The sequence below is a fragment of the Monomorium pharaonis genome, chromosome 11, assembly GCF_013373865.1.
Source record: "Monomorium pharaonis isolate MP-MQ-018 chromosome 11, ASM1337386v2, whole genome shotgun sequence".
NCBI lineage: Eukaryota > Metazoa > Arthropoda > Insecta > Hymenoptera > Formicidae > Monomorium > Monomorium pharaonis.
The window spans coordinates 16,601,879-16,622,147 of record NC_050477.1 but is presented as its reverse complement, the minus strand read 5'-3'; the positions used below and the strand labels follow the sequence as shown (position 1 = coordinate 16,622,147).

Sequence of the window (20,269 nt, the reverse complement as noted above, 5' to 3'; positions counted from 1 at the left end):
AACATCGAAAACGCCTTATTATAATTATATAATACGTTAGATAATGCAACATGAAAAACTGTAAAACAGAGATAGTAGAGCGTCAATTTTTTAATATTGTTCTATTCTTGAAAAAAAACTGTCTATTACAATCCCTAATAGGATTTATTTTAAAAAAAAACTTTATAAAAATATTAAAAATATGTAATTCATTTTGTTAATCGTTATTATAGTTATTTTTCTTTTTACATATAGAGATCATTTTCTCAATATGTCTAATTAATACTGCGAGATATATTCGCATTGTCTGTCAATATATATTCTGAATATTTATTCTCAAGATATTTCTTTCAATCTTTGCTTCCTGATAGTTGTGTGGACAATAATATTATGTTGTCAAAAGGCCAATGTACGATTGATGTATGTACGATTGATGATAAAAATTAAACAAGTTTTTTGCTACACTAGTGCAGTAAGTTAGAATGAGAAAAAATATATTTATCTTATCTTAACTTATTGCACCCGTGCAGTTAAAAAGAACAGGCCAAATGTAAAATTATCTTTTTAGATTATTTACAAATTATGTCTTCTCACACACAGTATTTGTCGAGTTGTAATTTTATATTTACTTTTTAAAGCCCATTAAAGTTGATTAATTATTTATGCTAGTACATAGATATTTTATATAATTTATATTGGATATTTTATGTAATTTACAGATCGTACTTTTATCGACATCGACAAGAAAAAAACAAGATACAGATCGACTGTATCTTGTTTTTTTCTTGTCGATGTCGATAAAAGTGCTTTATAAGGTTATGGGCCGGTTGTTCCAACTTCTTGGTAACTTACCTATTAGTAAGCATGTCTATCTTCGTTTTTTTCTTAAATAAATAAAGACAGACACATATTTACCAGATATGTAAGTTTTCCAAAAAGTTGGAACAAACAGCCATATGTATATGTATATATCATAGATTTATTGTTAAATATATTTCACATAAAAATTACACTTCCTAAAAAAATTGATATATATCATATACATATAGTTATAGAATAGTGATGAAACATGTTTCAATAAATCTATGACATGTACTATTTATATGACGAATGTTGTGTATATAATATACATATAAGCATGTAATGTGTATGTGCGTGCGTGGGGCGGCGGGGTGATTTATACATATATGTATACATGCATGTAATATACACATGTATGTACACATACGCGCACACACATAAAATGCCATAAATTATAAACCTAGCTGTATGAAAAAAATAAAATTAGTTTGTTTTTTTCTTGTAATTCAATTTGTAATTTTCTTCTGTATATTTTATTGTAAAGTACAAAGACAATATAAAACAAACCCTACTAGCAAAAAACATTGGCGCAATATTGGAAAGCAATCTAAAGACAATATTGCCAATATTAATCTAATATTATAAAGTGGACGCTTCATCTTATTTAGCCAATTTGTCTAAGTAGCAATATTGGTTCAGTATTGGGCCAATATTGAACCAATCAATTTTTTATATTGGACATTAATTGCATTCTAATTTGGAGCCAATATTTTATGATCAATATTGGCGTTACATAGGGAAACATTGGGAAAACATTGGCCAATGCATTCCCAATATAATCAATATTTAATCAATATTAGCCAACATACTGCCAATATATTTTGCTACTAGGGAAAGGATATTACAAAAAAATTTAGAACTATGTATTAGCAAAATAATTAATCAAAATAATTTAAGGAATTGTATACAGAATTGTACTTTATTAGCATAGAAAATTGTACATTTTGTTGTATATTAATAATTATCATTATACATAATTGAACATATATTTAGCAATTGAATATGTATTAATTTAAGTATAATTAATAAATTTGTTTCTAGTAAATATGTGTGTATGTATATATAATATTGCTTCACATTAGTACAATAATTGCGAAGATCTTTAAAAATGAACGAATACGATCGCATAGGAGCTAATATTTTTATAACAGATCAGAGAATCAATCAACATCTCATATTTCCTCCACTAGGCTAGAACCAAAGGTCTCTGATGAGCTTTGACTGAAAAGTCTGTGTTTCTGCTGTCACTCTGTGCGTTTGATTCAAATTTTATATTAAAAATCTGTTCCGGTTTCAATTCTAATTCGAGTAATCGATATATTCGTATCATTCGATTGCTCTCGACTATTTTAACTTTCAAGAACTAGAACTCATACAGCACAGAAGCTTTCAGCAACATTGCTGCAACGTTACAATATTACGAGTTGCAATTTAATATTGTAGAAACGCTTCAGAAACATGCAATATCAATATTACGCCGAAACGTTCCAATAATGTTGCAGAAATATTATAAAATTCCGAAAATATACATATTAAAAAATATGCATCATAATTTTATTTTTTTATTTGAAAAACTGTTTATATTATAAATTTACTATTCTATTATAAATCTCAAAAAGTGCAATTAATCGGCTATAAATATTAATGCTAAAAAATTCATATGTATTTACAGGGTTGGGAAGTAACGCGTTACTTGTAATGTCGTTACCGTTACCGTCACTTTTTTTCTGTAACGATTTCGTAACGCCGTTACTTTTCTTTTTTAGTAACGAAAAAGTAATGACGTTATATTTTCTTTTGTAACGAGTAACGAAACGCCGTTACTTTTATCGTTACTTTTAAATATATGGCCGATACATAAACGTGGAAATACTTGCCGTCTGATAGAAAGCCAGAAGACTAGAAAACAGGAGACCGAACTCCAGTGGTAGAAGTGGGTCAAAATATGGCACGCGCTGTTCGCAGTATAGTCGCCGGTCAATTCATGAACTACGAACTTTAAGATTATATTGGACGACAAATTCCGCCTTCGCCTCCGAAATTTCGTCGTCTAATATATAAACAGTGTATACTGAAGTACTGAACCTGTTCAAGATGAGTTGCATTGATTTTTAATTTCAAAAATACTAAAATTGAAATGCTAAATATGGTTTTCCTCAAATTAAAAAATTGTTCATTAAATACAATACTGCACTACCCAGTAGTGCATCCGTTGAACGGTTGTTCAGCGTCAGTGGTTTGGTATTAACTCCACAAAAAAATCGTTTACATGATGAGACTTTAGAACATCAACTTCTGTTAAAAATAAACAAAGCATATTATTAAACTATTATATAATACATGTGATCTATATTTTTACATATAGATTTATATATAAAAATATAATAATTATTTAAAAAATAAGTATACCCAGATAGCATAGGGAATCGAAAAAGAATTCTTTTTTATGTCACCAATTCTGAATTCTTTTTTAGATGCAAAAAGAATTCTTCTCAGAAAAAGAACTTTTTGCATTTAAAAAAAAGAATTCATCTTAGAAAAAGATTTCCTTTTGCATCTAAAGAATAATTCATAATTGGTAACATTAAAAAATTACTAAAAGAATTATTTTGGATTCTTTGTGCTATCTAGATATACATATAACAATAGGTATATGAAATAAAAGTTTAAAGTGTACAAAGTATATCAAAAATGTAATATGTAATATAGATATGTAATAAAAATATATAAAAGTATTTAAAGATAAATATCTTCCAATTTTATATTCTGTACGTCTTAGACTGATATTCATAGTCGAATCTTATTTAAAGATCGTCTCAAGCAATGTCTTAAAATGCTAATACGGCTCTGTGATTGGCTGATGGTATGATGGTATCTTAAGGCAGTACTTAAAATAATCTTAAATATAAGATCCGATTATAAATACTGGCCTTAGTATCCTATTTTATAAATCTGTTTTATCATTAAGAAAAAAGTAACGATTTTTCATTATTTTTAAAGTAACGGTAACGCGTTACTTTTTATGACCGGTAACGAGTTACTTTTTATCAAGAGTAACGGTGACGGTAACGAGTTACTTTTAAAAAGTAACTTTCCCAATCTTGTGTATTTATTAATATTATTGCTTTTGACAATAACTAAAATAATTCTACTTAATAAAAATAATGCTACTTAGATAATAGAATATTGTGTAAGTTTTTATTTCTATATAAAATGTAATAATAATTTTTTAATTTTCTACTATGTTTCTAATATTTTAGATTTTAATAGGTAAACTTTGAAAATATATAAAAATATTTAAGAGAAATAAAAAAAAATTCATTGCAATTGCGTAAAATCTCAAAGTTTATCTATTAAATTTGAAGCGTTATGCATATTTATAGAAACGCGTTTTAATGTATCAAATACATTGCACCGTATCAATAACATTGCAGTAGTCTTACATTGTAATGTTTCTCAGGACAGACATTTCAGCGTTGCCGCAAGCTTGCAGTAACAGTGCAGAAACATTTCGAATCGCAACGTCCATGCAATATTACAATATTTCAATGTAAGGTTTCTGCAATGTTTTGTAATCTTTCAGTGCTATGGGAATCAAATTCAACGAAAAAATCTCTTAATTTAAACTTCAGTAGGCCTATTCTGTAACTTGACATTTAATTTTTATGATTTTCTTATATAATTTTATTACAATTATATGTATATATTTTTTGAGAAACTCAACCTTTCTGAAGTATGTTTGCGCGCGCGCGCGCGCGCGCGCGCGCGCGTGTGCGTGTGCGTGTGTGCGTGTGCGTGTGTGCGTGTGTGCGTGTGTGCGTGTGTGCGTGTGTGTGTGTGTGTGTGTGTGTGTGTGTGTGTGTGTGTGTGTGTGTGTGTGTGTGTGTGTGTGTGTGTGTGTGTGTGTGTGTGTGTGTAAAAGCATGCGCGCGCGCGGGAGAGTTTGCATGGATTAAGATCGCATCATATTTATATATATTAATATCGCATAACTTTTCGATGTAAAAAAATGATATTTATTAACGCTAAAAAGACAATTATTACAAGAAGCATGTGTTGAAATGATCTTTCGAAGCAGTCTCAATCGTGTTTCGAGTTTCGAGCTTGAAAACGCGATAAGCGATGAGCGAAAGCAGCGCAGTGCGCACAGAAAAATTGGGTCGATGCGCGGAAGATGGCGGTCGTTGCATGATGCGCGTAAAGAGGCTCGGTACTCGGTACTTGGGTCTTGTGAAAAAACATGAGGGAACCACGGTGAGGTGCGTCGACACGTGCAAAAGACGACCCGTAAAAACACCATAAAAAGGGACGCTCTCTCGGAACGACTCATAATCTGCTCTCATTTACTTGATCGCGGAGCGGTGTTGGCAAATTTGTTTATGAGCTAAGCGGTAGCGGAGTAATCTTCGATTCTGTTGTCGATTCTTCGCGGGCACTCGCGGCGAACAGACTACCGCGCTCACGCGATTCTTGTGCCGAGTGTCAGGTCGAGCAGAGTGACAGGACAGAGAACACGCAGCAGTAGGGGGGGAGGGGGAAAGAAAAAGGAGCACACAAGTACGTACATCCGCAGCGGACAGATTCGACACTGGAGATAAAGTGTTGCCGGACTTCGGCCCGGTGAGAAGAACAGTAGAGATGCTGAAGCAATTGCAGATGGGGATGAGAGCTTTCCTCTTAATGGCCTCCCGCGTGTGGACCTGCATCTGCTTTCTACTCAAGAAGCAGGTTAGAGCCGTAAGTAGGTGCTTCGCGCCTCTATTCGCGCCTTCCTCCGCAGACACGAGTCATCTTACGAGCTAGGTACCTGCATCTAACCGATCCGTTTCCTCGCTTCGCTCTTTTATCGCGATAGATATCGTTGACGTTTGTTGATGTAACCCACTTGAATAATGTCCAATAGTGAATATGACTTCTCCATCGAATCTCGAATTTTCTTTCTCATCTAATGCCAAATCAAATGTAATGAGACAGATGAAAATTTTTCGTGAAAAATTGTTTTACAAAATTAACGATTTTTCTACAATCTCAATCTTCATAGTTTACATGACTCTGTGTATGTGTTGTGTTGTGTGTGGTATGGTGTGTGTATATGTGGTGTGTGTGTGTGTGTGTGTGTGTGTGTGTGTGTGTGTGTGTGTGTGTGTGTGTGTGTGTGTGTTTTAAAAAACTATATTTTATTCCCTTCTCTTAACCATACAAATTTTTTAAATTATAATTTTGGTATAATGAACTATACTCACGTTCTACTAATTGCTTTCTTGAAAAATATTTATTTTTTTTTACTTGACTCGTGTCTGTTTTTAAGATGCAAATTAGAGGTGTAAGTAGTTACTTAATGCTATAATTTGTATATAAATTATATTCTAATTTTTTTAGGTTAATACAAAGCAAATAATACTTCTATTACTCCAAATCTTAATACTATAGACATTAACATTATTTAGATACTATTGGATCAGTTACAATTGTCATCTTATAACTTTTAATTATAAATTATTGTTCTATTTATAGAATATAAGTTTTTTTTATTTTATAACAAATATTTATTTCCATGTTTTTATTTGCTTGTACAGATCATATATGACTTTGACTTGTTATTAACTTTAGCAGTTTATTTTATTTTTTTATATATTATGGTAAATATAGTATGTAATTAATATTTTTCATTTTATTTTAGATCTCACAGATGCAGCCAGTCAAATACGAGATCTTCCCACTTTCACCTTTATCTAGGCACAGACTTAGTAGGTATTCCAATGATGCATATATGAATTTTATACTTATTACATTGCATCCAATGTTTTTTGACATTTGTGTATAATACAAAAATGTTCTAGGTATAGTTAAAAGAAAAGTATTAGTACTGGATTTAGACGAAACATTAATTCATTCTCATCACGATGGAGTAGCAAGGCCAACTGTCAGGCCTGGAACACCTCCAGATTTTGTTCTTAAAGTGACGATAGACAGACATCCTGTTAGATTTTTTGTCCATAAAAGACCACACGTAGATTTCTTCTTGGATATTGTTAGTCAGTGGTAAGTATTAAAAAGAAATATCCCACAAATATACCAATAGAAAAACAAAATTTTGCAATTTTAGATTTTGATGTTTTGAAAAATAAGAATACATTAATTATTTTTTATTATTATGAATTAGGTACGAATTAGTAGTTTTTACTGCATCCATGGAAATATATGGGGCAGCAGTTGCAGATAAATTAGATAATAACAGAGGTATTTTAAGGCGCAGATATTATAGACAACATTGTACGCCAGAAATGGGTTCCTATACCAAGGATTTATCAGCAATCTGTTCAGATCTCTCGTCAGTCTTTATTCTTGATAACAGCCCAGGAGCTTACAGAGCCTATCCACGTAAGCATATTACATATACACATGCACACATATTTTCTCATGATTTGTTTTTTTATAATAGAAATGAATGTAATATGTCACTATTAATAGTGGATAAAGTTAAAGCAGTAAGATAGTAATCTTAAAACAATATGTTACTGTATATATCATTTTCTGTTTTTTATGTGACAGACAACGCGATACCCATTAAATCATGGTTTAGCGATGCGGGAGACACCGCTTTATTAAGCTTACTTCCAGTCTTGGATGCTCTTCGTTTCACGCAAGATGTACGATCGGTTCTTTCAAGGAATTTACACTTACATCATACTTGGTAGCATAGTCGAGATTGAACGATACACTACTATATTCTAGAATTGAAACTTCTAGCAGTTTCAATTAGGGTGTCTAGCCTAGGATTATTATTGTTATTAATTAATAGCAACATTAGGTCGCTGTTCATATGAGAGACAATGATAGTCTCTTTCTTCAGTCCTTGTTTTTTTTTATACTCAAACAGCGGCGAATAAATACTGAAGAAAATGGCATTCAGCCAATAATACATCAGCACAAAACATCCTAGGATAATTCTTTGCGTTGTATAGTCCACGTGTGCAAAATCATAAAGCAAATTCTTTACTTTTTCCTGTATATTATATAAATCTTTGCCAAAGACCAAAATATGAAAATAAGATAGAATCGCACTAGCCAGCAAGATTTTTTTTCGTGTTAGATAAGAATTGTATACTTAAACTTCTTATATATTTTTTGGTAGCACACAGCATGGAAGATAAATTGTTTAAATATTTTTGTTATTATATTATTGACCTAGGATGTACATATATATATATATATAGAAAGAGAGGGGGGGAAGGATAAAAAAGAGAGATGTACCTAAGTCAAATGAATTTCGCTGTAACTCACTGTATCAGTGAGGCAGCTGTGTCCTGGTTTATATTTAAAAGAAAAAGTATTAATGTAAAACCAGGAAATAATGTACATCTGTTTTCGTCAAGACTTCCGCGATGTGGAATATTATATGTATGATGTATAAGGTTGATTGTGTTGTGCTCTTACAAGAGAAGAATTTATAATATGCGACTCACTAATACATTTGGTTCTTCCATAAAATGATTACAATTAATAAACAAGAAAATATAATGTTCAACTATATTAACCATAAATTCTTATATCTAAATAACCTTGAGATTGTAAAATTGAGATAAAATTAATTTATATTTTCGTTTAAATTATCTTGCAAACATTTTAACATGAGTAATTAACATTTGTATCAACTATATTATATATATAAAATATATATGACAATGTATCATTTTCTTTATTATTGATATATTAAAAGATTTATATAAGATATTAATATAAGAAAAATATAAAAAGAAAAATTTAAACTTATAATCTTAAGATTATTTACATTTGAAAAATAAATTTTGAGTACAATATATGATGGTTCTAAATATTTAAAATACAAAAGTTTTATAGACAATTTTTTTCTTAATTTAAGAAACAGATTTGTTTCATTTATATAGTTGGTAATTTATTTATTTCATATAAAAGATGAAAAAAATTGAATCACATATCATAAACTCTCCTTGTACGTGATATACATATAATAGCAAGCTACACACATACACATGCGCGTGCGCATACATGAAGCTCTGTACTTTGTTTGCTTGTTTAGTGATACAATAATCGAACATTATACGGTTTGTACATACTATTCGGATGTATTTGACGCAACTCAAGTGTGACTGTTTTTTGTATGAATGACGATATAAATAAGTGGACTTACAATACATGGACTTCATCTAATATCTATATGTGTGTATAGTGTGCATGTATGTGCATGCACATGCCCATACATACACACATACATATGTATAAACATGCATTTATACATAAATGTAAAATCAATTTATTCAATTCACATCTAAAAGTTGAAAAAAAAACAATACGCCCATGTGTACAAGATCTAGTGATATTAATCATCCTTCAATAAAGATTTTTTTAAATTAAAATTATATCGTTTTCTATTATGTATTGTAGAATTATGTATTATAAAATTTATATGTTTTCCCTGTTGTAAATAATATTAATTTTCTCGACATATAAGCCATGGGCAATGTACATAACATTCAGTTTAAAAAATGGAAATAAAATTACTAAATTTATTTAGTCAATAAAATTATATCTGCACGCACATAATTCTATCTACATTGTAACGCAGGACAGGTACTACATGTGAAAATACATTAAAATTTCTCAGTTTATAATACAATATAATTCTATTCTATCAACATAAAATTTACAAGGTTCTTAAACACGGTACTTCGTATTGTAAACTGTCTTCAGTGTTTTGAATTCTAGATTAAAATATAAACATTAACATATACAACAAATATATTAGAATTTTATTTCATGATGTAGAGAAGTGCTACATCTTTATATTTACAATTTAACTCCACATAAAATAATCTAATTCTCCCAAGCTCGTGAGAATTATGTTTCTTACGTACCAGATATTTAGTACATATAATTTACAAAATTATACAATTAAAAATACCACTTTTGCTTACGTAAAAAGTATTCAAAAATATTTAAAAAATTTCTAGTTTGTCTTCTCAATTCACCTTATCTTTTATATATGTGTATTTTATTATTAAAGTAAATTAATTTTTAAAAGAAAGTATTAACAGCCTGTTTAATGTCTTGTATAAGAACACTCTGTTAAAATTGTGAAAAAATTTACAATTATATTAATATAATTATCTGATCAATTTACTACGTTATTATAGTAAATAATATACTCAATACATACAATCTTATTTAATAATTTTCGTGATACATTAGAAGTTATTTTTTATAATGGTATATCGTTTTTGTTGTAAAACATTTACAAAATTATGAATACTACCAAAAATGTATCTTAATGCTAAACAAAACACATACATCACGCACATGGTGTTAAAGTTCAAATTAAGATGGTTGAGAAATTTCTTTTCCAACATCCCGTATAAAAATAATATAAAACATCTCTTTAATGTCATATATTATAATTCTTTTGAAGAAACTATAATCCTTTTGCTTCAATATATGATATTAAGTATACCATATATCGAAGACTATCATTATGAAAGTAATTATGATAGACTCAAAATCCTTAAATTTATTCTTTAGGTGGATCTTCTCGAATCATTTCCAAAGAACTATCCGAATTGTTAGTACTACTTCCACTTCCAGCATCGTCTTCTCGTTCAGTTGCTTTTTCTTGACCTACATTTGGTGAACCTAACTGCCATGATGGTATAGATGCCGGAGCAGTAGGAAATTGTTTCCTATATTTTAAAATATAATTGGAAATTAATGTAATATAAACTAATAGTGATAATCCGAAATAATAAACTAATCTATAAAATTTGAGTTTAAATTCTACTTGTGCGCTAAAACTTAAGATATAAAAAAATATTTATACATAATCAGAAAGTTATTTGTAATAAAAGATTACTTCAAAAGTGCAGATAATCAAAAATAGAAATAAGATGAAAAAAAACAAATTGATATTTTAAAGTTATAGTTTATAAAACTGGCTCATGATTAAAAGAGAATTACCAGAATCTAGGTATCAACCTCTTAAATAATTTCAAATAAAACTATATGCATGAGAATGTGAGGTTGTGATGACATTTGATCTCTTGTAAATATTAGGATTTTAATGTAACCAAATATCACATATAAGAGAATAAAATGATAAACAATGTCTAAATATAATAATCTTATTTTATGGCAATAAACTGCTATTACTGATGATCTATGTGCACTGTTATCTTACAACACATTAACATAAGATTATGTAAGCTTCACATAAAAAGAAAGAAAAATAAATATATATACCTCGATAAAAGTAAAGCTTTTAGACTAGATAAATCATGTTTAAGTTCTTGCACCAATTGCGGAATAGTCGGATCTATCGCTTGATGCTGAGTCAGTTTTTGCATTTCACCTTCTATCTTCAAAATAGAGTCTTTCACTTCTTTCATGGAGCTTTGGACAGTTTTATCTAATTCAGTCACTTTATCTTCTACACTTTTCTTCTTTTTCCGACCAAACAGAAAGGGTTCTAAAAATTTCTGCAAAATTAAAAATCACATTACATCTTAATAACATAATAAAATATAAATACAAAGTATCTGCATATATATAATCTTCATTTTTTATATACTAATTTTATTTTATACATACACATATATATATATATGTATGTATGTATAAAATATATTTACATATACCGTTTATATATACTTATACATACATTTAATTCTAAGAAGTTTGAAGTCACTATAATAAAAACATCTTCAATATCTTAATGAAGATCTTTTATTAATTTTTTACATGTACTCAAATTTTGTAAAAAAATGAAATGCTCTGAAAATTCTCAGTTTTTTTTATGACTATTTCATATAAGAGTAACAAATTTTTCAATGCAGCTTCACATATATTTTATTATCTTTTTTTGTTCCTTATTTATACTGAGAAAAGTCACTTGAATATTGTGAATATCAAATTTGAAAATGTAATAAAAAGAAATAATATAAATTAAATGAAATATAATGGTTTGTGTTTAATAATCTAGCTTACTAAGAGTATAGAATACAAAGTGTGATTAAATACCAAATGTAATACCGAAACAATGTATAGTCTTTTTTTGGTACTAATTTTGTAATAAAAACTCACGAGTTACATAAAAATGTACATAAATATACATAAATGTATACACTAACAGTAAATACATGTACATATGTACTTATTGTTAATCAACTGTCAACAATTTATTTCTGAAAATTTTAGGTTTTTGGGAGATAATATTATACCCTGTTGCATTATAAATTACCTTATAAAACCAATATGTGCAGTATACTGTCACACCAATTAATGCAGTTGCATTGAACAATTCTTTAACCTTCTGCAAAAATGTTGGCTGGTAAATGCTCATTTGGCGGTATTGCTGAATAGATCCTGGTGACATTTGTACAGCAGTATACGGATTCTGATTTTGAAGAGCATTGTGATCAGTTATGTTATCAACGGCTGCTAATTTAAAAGCTGTTTTAATCTCCTCATCTGTAAGACCTTTTCTTTTAAGAAATTCTTGTTTTTGCAACAATGGACTCAATGACACTTTAGGGTTTTGTAGAAATTGCACTGCAGTTTTTACCTTAAAAAATTTTAATATTTTATAAGTTTTATATATTTGTAACACATGAATTTACATATGAGATAAAACAATAGGTGTGCATGTTGAATATATCTTTATATCCATTATATGCGTAGCTAAATACATAATCTGTTAGTTAATTTACAAAGTAATTATGGATATATTGTGCAATTTTTTAAAATTTACATAACCCAATACAATGAATAATAACTTACTAAACTCTCCCGTAACGTAAGAGTATTATTATTCGCATCTTGATCAGTCATTTTGACAACCCTTCGACCGTTCGACCAATTCACTTCTTATAATAATCAAAACAACATTACCACACAAACTCCTGTATTGCAACTCATGCAGACCGCAAATCACGCTTTCGCCGTTTCGCGCAAAGAGTAAAGGCCATCACACAATAGCCTTGTTCGTTTTGTCTGTTCTGGGCATAGACATGTGTGGACTGTTCTTTCTAGCTGCACTGTTGCACTGGTGCAATAAGTTAGAATGAGAAAAAATATACTTGTCTTACTTTAACTTATTGCACCGGTGCAACAGTGCAGCTAGAAAGAACAGACCATCTGGCTTTACTTTAACCAGAGAGGAACCTGAGAGCGGCCACCGCGGCTTTTTTCGTGCGACCAATATTTGACTAGCATCAGCGCCAAACGTGGATGTAAAGCCCGTTCTACATTAATTGCAGTCGCCAGTTACAATTTGCAACACCCAATAAATGTCGAGCTTTAACTAGAAACTAAGCGCCTATTGGATGTTGCAAGTCGCAACTAGCTGCTTGCGATTAATGTAAAACAGACTTTACATCCACGTTTGGCGCTGATGCTAGTCAAATATCGGTCGCACGAAAAAGGCCGCGGTGGCCGCTCTCAGGTTCCTCTCTGCTTTAACTTATTGCACCAGTGTAATGGTGCAGTTAAATTAACAGGCCAGTGGTCTGTTCTTTCTAGCTGCACTGTTGCACTGGTGCAATAAGTTAGAATGAGAAAAAATATACTTTAACTTATTGCACCGGTGCAACAGTGCAGCTAGAAAGAACAGACCAATAGTAAGTATAGAAGACCGAGCATTCCGTTGTATAAAGGTGCAATTTCATGCGCGAGCGAAGAAAAGCTGGCATTTACTAGAGTCCTATAATCAGAGAAGCGAACTCTACCCCCACTTTGCCACCCGCCGCCATCTTGGGATCGTACAGCCGCGTGTGTTGCGTATATGTGTACTTACCGCAGGGGCTCGATTCTTAAATATTCATTCGCAAGAAAACGTCTGCGCAAATACCCGCTCTAACTGAGAAGTTGCAAGTTTATTGGTTAAAAGCCATACGATAGCCAATAAATTTTCAACTTTTCTGTAAGAACAGAATTTGCGAATACGTTTCTCTTGCAAATGAATTCAAGAATCGAGCCCCAGGCCTGCTCGGTTTAGGAGTGGGGGTATAGGCATACGTAGAAAAGGACAAACGTAGACGTTGAAAAGGGACGGACGATGCAACATGTAAAGACCTATAATCAAAGATTCGCCAATGGCGAACACAATTTTGATTGGTCACTTGAGTCACATGGTTTATCCGCCATTGCGTACCCACGCTGGGCGAGGAAGAGAGGAGAGTGCTCTGTGTTGAGCAGTATAGGTTAAAGATTGTTTACTATCTCCACTACTCCAGACCCCAGCCCTAGACCCCAGCCCCCGGCCCCAGCCCCACCATCCAGTCACCGTATGGGTACAAGATGGTGGATAGCAGTCATGGTGGGGAGCCATTGGCGCATCTTTGATTGGGTGCTTTCCATTTAGTAACACAAGTCGACACAAGCATCATTCTATGGCCGGAATTCATAGTCGAATCTTATTCAAGTTCCAGCTTAAGCACGATCTTGAGACGCCAATGCTGTTATTTTATTGGTTAAGTAAGTTTCAAGTCGGCTCGAAGCTAGACTTAAGACAATGCTTGAGCTTAAGATCGGTCTATGGCCGGTATTCATAGTCGGGTCTTATATTTAAGATCATCTTAAGTACTGTTTTAAGAAGCCATCAACCAATCACAGAGCCGTATTAGCATCTTAAGACATTGCTTGAGACGATCTTGAAATAAGATTTAACTATGAATACCGGCCTATGACTGGTATTCATAGTTGAATCTTATTTAAAGATCGTCTCAAGCAATGTCTTAAGATGCTAATACGACTCTGTGATTGGCTGATGGCATCTTAAGACAGTACTTAAGATAATCTTAAATATAAGATCCGACTATGAATACCGGCCTATGAATCCCGTCCTATCTTTTTTTTATGTTCAATGAGTAACAAATGGTCTGTTCTTTCTAGCTGCACTGTTGCACCGGTGCAATAAGTTAAAGTAAGACAAGTATATTTTTTCTCATTCTAACTTATTGCACCAGTGCAACAGTGCAGCTAGAAAGAACAGACCAAACGATAGAACGACACTTGTGTCGACTTGTGTCATTAAATGGAAAGCACCCATTATAGGTCTTTACTCAACACAGAGCACTCTCCCCTCTTCCTCGCCCAGCGTGGGTACGCCGTGGCGGATAAACCATGTGATTCAAGTGACCAATCAAAATTGTGTTTGCCATTGGCGAATCTTTGATTATAGGTTTTTAGCGATAGCTAAGCGACGCTGCTTTTTATTGGATGGAGAGGGGGTAAAAGCCAGCTTTGCTTCGCTCGCATGAAATTGCACCTTAATGCAACCGTTGTATGAAACATAACCTTATGCTTGTGTTGCACGTGTAATTTTATTTATTAATCGTATTATATTAAGTATTAAATCATTGGTATGTATAAAGCAGAATATTATTAAGTTAATGCTAGTATTTCTGATGATTTATTAGCTATTATTTAATTCAGATTATTTAGATAAAAATCTTTTACACTACTTTCATTTTTATAGACCATTTAATATGAAGTGTAGGAGTTGAAAAAAATCACATTTATCACGTAATTTATTCGGAAATATTTCGAAAAAAAAAAAAATTTTACATTACAATGACAAATCAGCGAGTAGTCTCTTGTGGGTTAGATTTCTGCTGTGCTGTAAAACTAAATGACTGTTTAGCTTATGCAAGTGAGTCAAAGTAAGTTATATGTATCAAATTATAATAAATTATAGTTTGCTATTTGCAATCTAATATACTATATTTGTTCACGATTTTAGGTATGATTTTATTTGTGTTCCTTTGGTTCATCCTTTATTTAAGAGAGAATTTATTTCTGGCGCTGCCAAAAATCGTCCAGGACCATTTACTAGACCTGACTTAATTTTATGTAGTTCGGGTAAATGGAATATAATCATATATTTATATTATTTTATACTTAAAAAATAAATAAGTTAATTCAAAATAAAATGTATAATAAATTACAGATTGGAATAATTTAGTAATTGGAAAGTTTTCATCACTTATCAATGTTGACTCGACTAATCCAATTGTTAGAAAGAATAGTGAAGAAGCCTTGATTCAGGAATTAGGATTGGCTAGCCATTTTGGTTTATCAGGTGTGACTTTTAAATTAAGAGGTGGAGTCAACAAAAATGTAAATCTTGCAAGGATAATTTCTGACAAAATAACAAATAACAATTGTACTTTCCAGGTAATAGAAAATTTAATTATGATTTCTAGTCCTAATTTTTATAAATTAAAAGAATGCTTAAGTAGAAAGTAATTAAAATAATGGAAATGTTTTTTTAGAAACTAATATCTTAAATTCTTAAAACAAAGACAAGATGTCATATATGTTAAAAAACAGGACAATATAATTACTAATATAAAATCTTTTTTTATTTATAAATTAAAAAATGAAAGTAAACTTCTTGAAATTATTAAGATATTTGTTAATTATTACAGGTATGGATACAAGTTCCTATGGACAATCCAATTAAGCAAACCTATTCTTATAGAACAGAGGATTGTCCAGAAGAAGAGACTCCATGGGAATGGTGGAATACTTTTAGAATAATATGTGATTATAATAAAAAATTAGGAGTTGCGTTAATTGTCAGTCCTGACTTGCCTGATGAGGATGAGGTAGCTTACAGATTAAACTTACAAATTAAAATAAGGCAATACAAATATAATATTTCTAAACTTAATTGAAATTTAAATTTATAAGATTAATAGATGGCTCGGAGAACCAGTGAGATGTTTAATTTTGCCAACAACATTATTTTTAACAAATAAAAAAGGGTATCCAGTACTGAGTAAAGCACATCAAGTGGTAGTAAAAAGATTTGCTGCATTAGAAGTACAGTTCATCTTAACAGGCGCGTCACGTTATCAAAGTATTAGTTATTATCATAATTACCTTGATTATCTATGGAAGGTAAAACGAAAGAAATTATATAAAATCATCAAAAGATTAATATTTTTTTGACAACAATTTTACAGAATATAGGAAATAACTTTTTTTTTTTTTTTTTTTTTTTTTTTTTTTTTTTTTTTTTAGGGATGCCAAAGTGATGGAACAGTAGAAAAATTTGCTCGAGGATATGAAGATTATCTGCAATGTCCATTGCAACCACTCATGGATAATCTTGAGTCACAAACTTATGAAATATTTGAGAAGGATCCTATAAAGTATCGTGAATATCAGAGTGCTACATATGAAGCTATTAAAGCAATAATATTCAAAATGGAGGAAAAAAGGACAATGTAAGTCAGATCATATCATACAGTAAATGATCTATTAAAAAATACATAAGGATGGTAAATTTTTAGAGTCATTATGGTTGTTGGTGCTGGAAGAGGTCCACTTGTAACTGCATCTCTGAATGCCGCGGAAATGGCTTATCAAGAAGTGAAAATATATGCAGTAGAAAAAAATCCTAATGCCGTGATAACGTAAAATTATTTTAAAATTATTATTTTATTAAATTGAGTAAAGTCTTCATATTTTTTAATAGGTTTTTAAAATTATAATATACTTAAGAAACGAGAAGAAAAATAATAAAGCCATACACCAAAAGATGAACAAAAAGTAGTTGGAGGAAAGAATCGATATATTTTTTATCAAAATATTGATTCTAAATGTAAAACTTATTTTTTAATTTGATATAAAATCGATACTTTGAATATATGTATGTAGAGAGTGTGCGTGCGTGCGGGCAGGCAGGGGGGAGGGAACGGGCGCGCGCGTGTGTGTGTGTGTATGTGTGTTTATTTCATTATCCATATTTACAGTTTACAGGCCCTTCAAAGAGAGATCTGGAAAGAAAAAGTTACAGTGATATCGTGTGATATGAGAGAATGGAATCCTCCAGAAAAAGCTGATATTATTGTATCTGAATTACTTGGATCTTTTGGCGATAACGAATTGTCCCCAGAATGTTTAGATAATGTTCTTAAGTTCTTAAGAGGTTTGTATTACACATCATTACATGAATTGCATTAATGATATTAATATTTCTTTAATTACTTTCAATTACGTTCAAAATTTTTATTAGATGATGGAATTAACATACCACAATCATACACATCATACATAGCTCCTATGCAATCCTCTAAACTGTACAATGAAGTAAGACAACTTAGAGATAAAGATAAACATCCGTTAGCTCATTTTGAAACTCCATACGTAGTACATCTTCAAAATAAATACGATATAGCAAACCCGAAACCACTTTTTACATTCAAACATCCAAATACAGGTTTGTATAGAATATCTATCAATTATTTATATTTTAATTACTTTAATTTCTTTACAAATATTTATTTTAGACGCTGTTATTGATAATTCGAGATATGAGATCAAGACTTTTCAAGTAGATCAGAACTGCATATTACATGGATTTTCAGGATATTTCTCAGCAGTTTTGTATGAACATATTACATTGAGCATCGAACCTAGTACCTATAGTCAAGATATGTTTAGTTGGTTTCCTATCTTCTTTCCACTTAAGGTATATTTAAAATAATTTTTTCTTTTAATATTTTTTTCTTTAACATATTTGTAAAATATAAATTTTAATAAATAAGGCAAAAATATTGATTGATACAGGAACCAATACAATTGAAGGCAGGAGATGAAATAGTAGTTCATTTCTGGCGCAGATATGATTCTAAGAAAGTGTGGTACGAATGGTGTCTCAGTAAACCCATTCCCGTCTCAATTCATAATTCAACTGGGCGTTCTTCCACTATCGGATTATAATGTAATGATTCTGTGATCTGCGATTATTCCTTATTTAGTTTAGAACTTCTTAATTATGTATACGATATTATGATTAGATTATTAAGCATCAACTAGTATAGTTGAATTTTTTTTAGGGATATTTAAACGGTATTAAATATCCGAATATTTTTGCATTAATTTTATTTCAAATTGTTTAAATTACTGGACGCATTAATACAAGTTAGTGTGATTAGAAGTTTCAATGACTTGATATAACGTAAAATTAATATAAATTTTTTATTTACATATATGACGCAACAAACATTTATTCTGAAACAAATGTTTATTTTAGCGTTATTCAAATGTTTGTTTCACTTGTGTTTTAAAGATATACACAAATATAATTCTTGTCATCCAATATTTATTTATCATTAAATAATAATCAATGATAATGCACAACAATGAATAATAGAACTCGTACGTAGTTGCATAAGAAATATGTGAATATTTCCTTGCAAATGGTTTTTTATGTAATCATGGATCTCTTAATATGATGCTGATGTCTGAGGTCACTGATAATCAATGAGGTCTTTGATATGGTAGAATTTTGATAACTGTATTATTAGATGTTCTTGGAGCGTACTGTTAATGTCTTTTTAAACGCACGTGATTCGGAAAACATCTAAATTCTACATATAAGATTGGCGTTAAATGCATATTATCTACAATAATAAATATATATGTATTCTTTATAATGAATGTTATGTAATGACAAATAATTTTTCAATTTTTTATATAAATACCTCTGATTTATTTAAAATCTTTCTAAAATAATTATCCTATCAGACTCTATATATTATGTGTGTAAATTAAGTTACCTTATATTTCATTATATATTTCATTATAATTTAAAAAAAAAACATGAAAAAGAGCAAAAGATACATGTACTATTTACAGATGTAGATAATATTGCTCATGATTCATGGGACCAAAGTATTTATAAGAAATGCTTATATTTTCTCTCATTTAATTCTAGACATTTGATTTGGTACAAAATCAAAAAACACTTAATCTCAAATATAAATTACAAATAATTAAATAATAAAGCTTTAGATAACTATTATGAAATGAAATAAGATAAAACTCATCTTAATGTAAATTAAAAATAATTATGCAAGATAGAAGCAATTGATCTTTTCTAAAATGTACAAGAATGTGATTTAATGTGAAAAATTTAGCTGCGTTAAGAATGTAATTTGAAAGAACAATGATTTTTATTTGATAAAAAACATTGGATTTTATTGTTTTTTTATAAGTCAAAAAATTATGTGTGCAGTTTTTAAAGTTATTTTTATATTATCTAATAGTGCTCAATTAGAACAAATATAATTTTAAAATTGAGTCTCTCTGTGGATCTCTAATGTAAAATTTATATATATTATTTATTTTAAGAAATTGCACATTTCAATTTATGTTAATTCGTGCAGTCCGAAAATATTATTCTCCAGACTATGATTTAACAAGTAGCACATCTAAATACTGACGATGCTGGTTGATAGCAGAAATATAAAATTAATTTGATTGCTCAAAGACTGGAGGTTGTTTTCTATTTGTACTTGCGATTGTTGTACGCTTATATTTGTTACGCAATCAATGTATTTAGGGTTGAGAAAAGTAAACCAAGATTTGAAAAAATTCAGTTTTGATACTC

At 30.2% G+C, this 20,269-nt stretch overlaps 3 protein-coding genes across 6 annotated transcripts; 2 read left to right on the top strand and 1 right to left on the bottom strand.

Annotated features, from left to right (window-relative positions):
• Positions 1 to 4,969: 4,969 nt before the first annotated feature.
• LOC105832900 (CTD nuclear envelope phosphatase 1 homolog) lies at positions 4,970 to 8,368 on the top strand. Of its 3 annotated transcripts, none has more exons than XM_036293656.1 (5): positions 4,970 to 5,577; positions 6,521 to 6,587; positions 6,681 to 6,882; positions 7,091 to 7,221; positions 7,393 to 8,368. In XM_036293656.1, the coding sequence occupies exons 1-5, from the start codon at positions 5,479 to 5,481 to the stop codon at positions 7,536 to 7,538; spliced, it is 645 nt and encodes a 214-aa protein (XP_036149549.1). In that variant the 5' UTR covers positions 4,970 to 5,478; the 3' UTR covers positions 7,539 to 8,368. The 3 variants fall into 3 exon arrangements, with proteins under 3 accessions (XP_036149549.1, XP_036149547.1, XP_036149548.1); XM_036293654.1 differs by having other exon boundaries at positions 4,978 to 5,577; positions 7,004 to 7,221; XM_036293655.1 differs by having other exon boundaries at positions 4,980 to 5,568; positions 7,004 to 7,221.
• A 1,108-nt stretch (positions 8,369 to 9,476) lies between these two features.
• Positions 9,477 to 12,891, bottom strand: LOC105832899 (peroxisomal membrane protein PEX14). Its single transcript, XM_012674221.3, has 4 exons — positions 12,646 to 12,891; positions 12,107 to 12,430; positions 11,110 to 11,345; positions 9,477 to 10,553 (listed from the first exon to the last, which is right to left on the bottom strand). The coding sequence occupies exons 1-4, from the start codon at positions 12,694 to 12,696 to the stop codon at positions 10,385 to 10,387; spliced, it is 780 nt and encodes a 259-aa protein (XP_012529675.1). The 5' UTR covers positions 12,697 to 12,891; the 3' UTR covers positions 9,477 to 10,384.
• Positions 12,892 to 15,112: 2,221 nt separating this feature from the next.
• On the top strand, positions 15,113 to 20,245 carry LOC105839136 (protein arginine N-methyltransferase 5). 2 transcript variants are annotated; one of them, XM_012685217.3, is made up of 12 exons: positions 15,115 to 15,227; positions 15,344 to 15,527; positions 15,608 to 15,726; positions 15,815 to 16,041; positions 16,296 to 16,475; positions 16,561 to 16,770; positions 16,894 to 17,099; positions 17,166 to 17,288; positions 17,628 to 17,803; positions 17,891 to 18,094; positions 18,165 to 18,346; positions 18,445 to 20,245. In XM_012685217.3, the coding sequence occupies exons 2-12, from the start codon at positions 15,439 to 15,441 to the stop codon at positions 18,595 to 18,597; spliced, it is 1,869 nt and encodes a 622-aa protein (XP_012540671.1). In that variant the 5' UTR covers positions 15,115 to 15,227; positions 15,344 to 15,438; the 3' UTR covers positions 18,598 to 20,245. The 2 variants fall into 2 exon arrangements, with proteins under 2 accessions (XP_028045588.1, XP_012540671.1); XM_028189787.2 differs by lacking the exon at positions 17,166 to 17,288 and having other exon boundaries at positions 15,113 to 15,227.
• The last annotated feature ends 24 nt before the right edge of the window (positions 20,246 to 20,269 follow it).

Bases quoted from the DNA above. Each gene is read 5' to 3' on its own strand.
- LOC105832900 (XM_036293654.1), top strand. From the start codon at position 5,479: ATGCTGAAGCAATTGCAGATGGGGATGAGAGCTTTCCTCTTAATGGCC. The intron at 5,578-6,520 runs GTAAGTAGGTGC...ATTTTATTTTAG, and splicing joins TCAAGAAGCAGGTTAGAGCC to ATCTCACAGATGCAGCCAGT. The intron at 7,222-7,392 runs GTAAGCATATTA...TTTATGTGACAG, and splicing joins AGCTTACAGAGCCTATCCAC to ACAACGCGATACCCATTAAA.
- LOC105832899 (XM_012674221.3), bottom strand. From the start codon at position 12,696: ATGACTGATCAAGATGCGAATAATAATACTCTTACGTTACGGGAGAGT. The intron at 11,346-12,106 runs GTAATTTATAAT...TTAATTTTGCAG, and splicing joins GCACATATTGGTTTTATAAG to AAATTTTTAGAACCCTTTCT. The intron at 10,554-11,109 runs GTATATATATTT...TTTAAAATATAG, and splicing joins AAAGCTTTACTTTTATCGAG to GAAACAATTTCCTACTGCTC.
- LOC105839136 (XM_012685217.3), top strand. From the start codon at position 15,439: ATGACAAATCAGCGAGTAGTCTCTTGTGGGTTAGATTTCTGCTGTGCT. The intron at 15,727-15,814 runs GTAAATGGAATA...AATAAATTACAG, and splicing joins CTTAATTTTATGTAGTTCGG to ATTGGAATAATTTAGTAATT. The intron at 17,100-17,165 runs GTAAGTCAGATC...GTAAATTTTTAG, and splicing joins ATGGAGGAAAAAAGGACAAT to AGTCATTATGGTTGTTGGTG.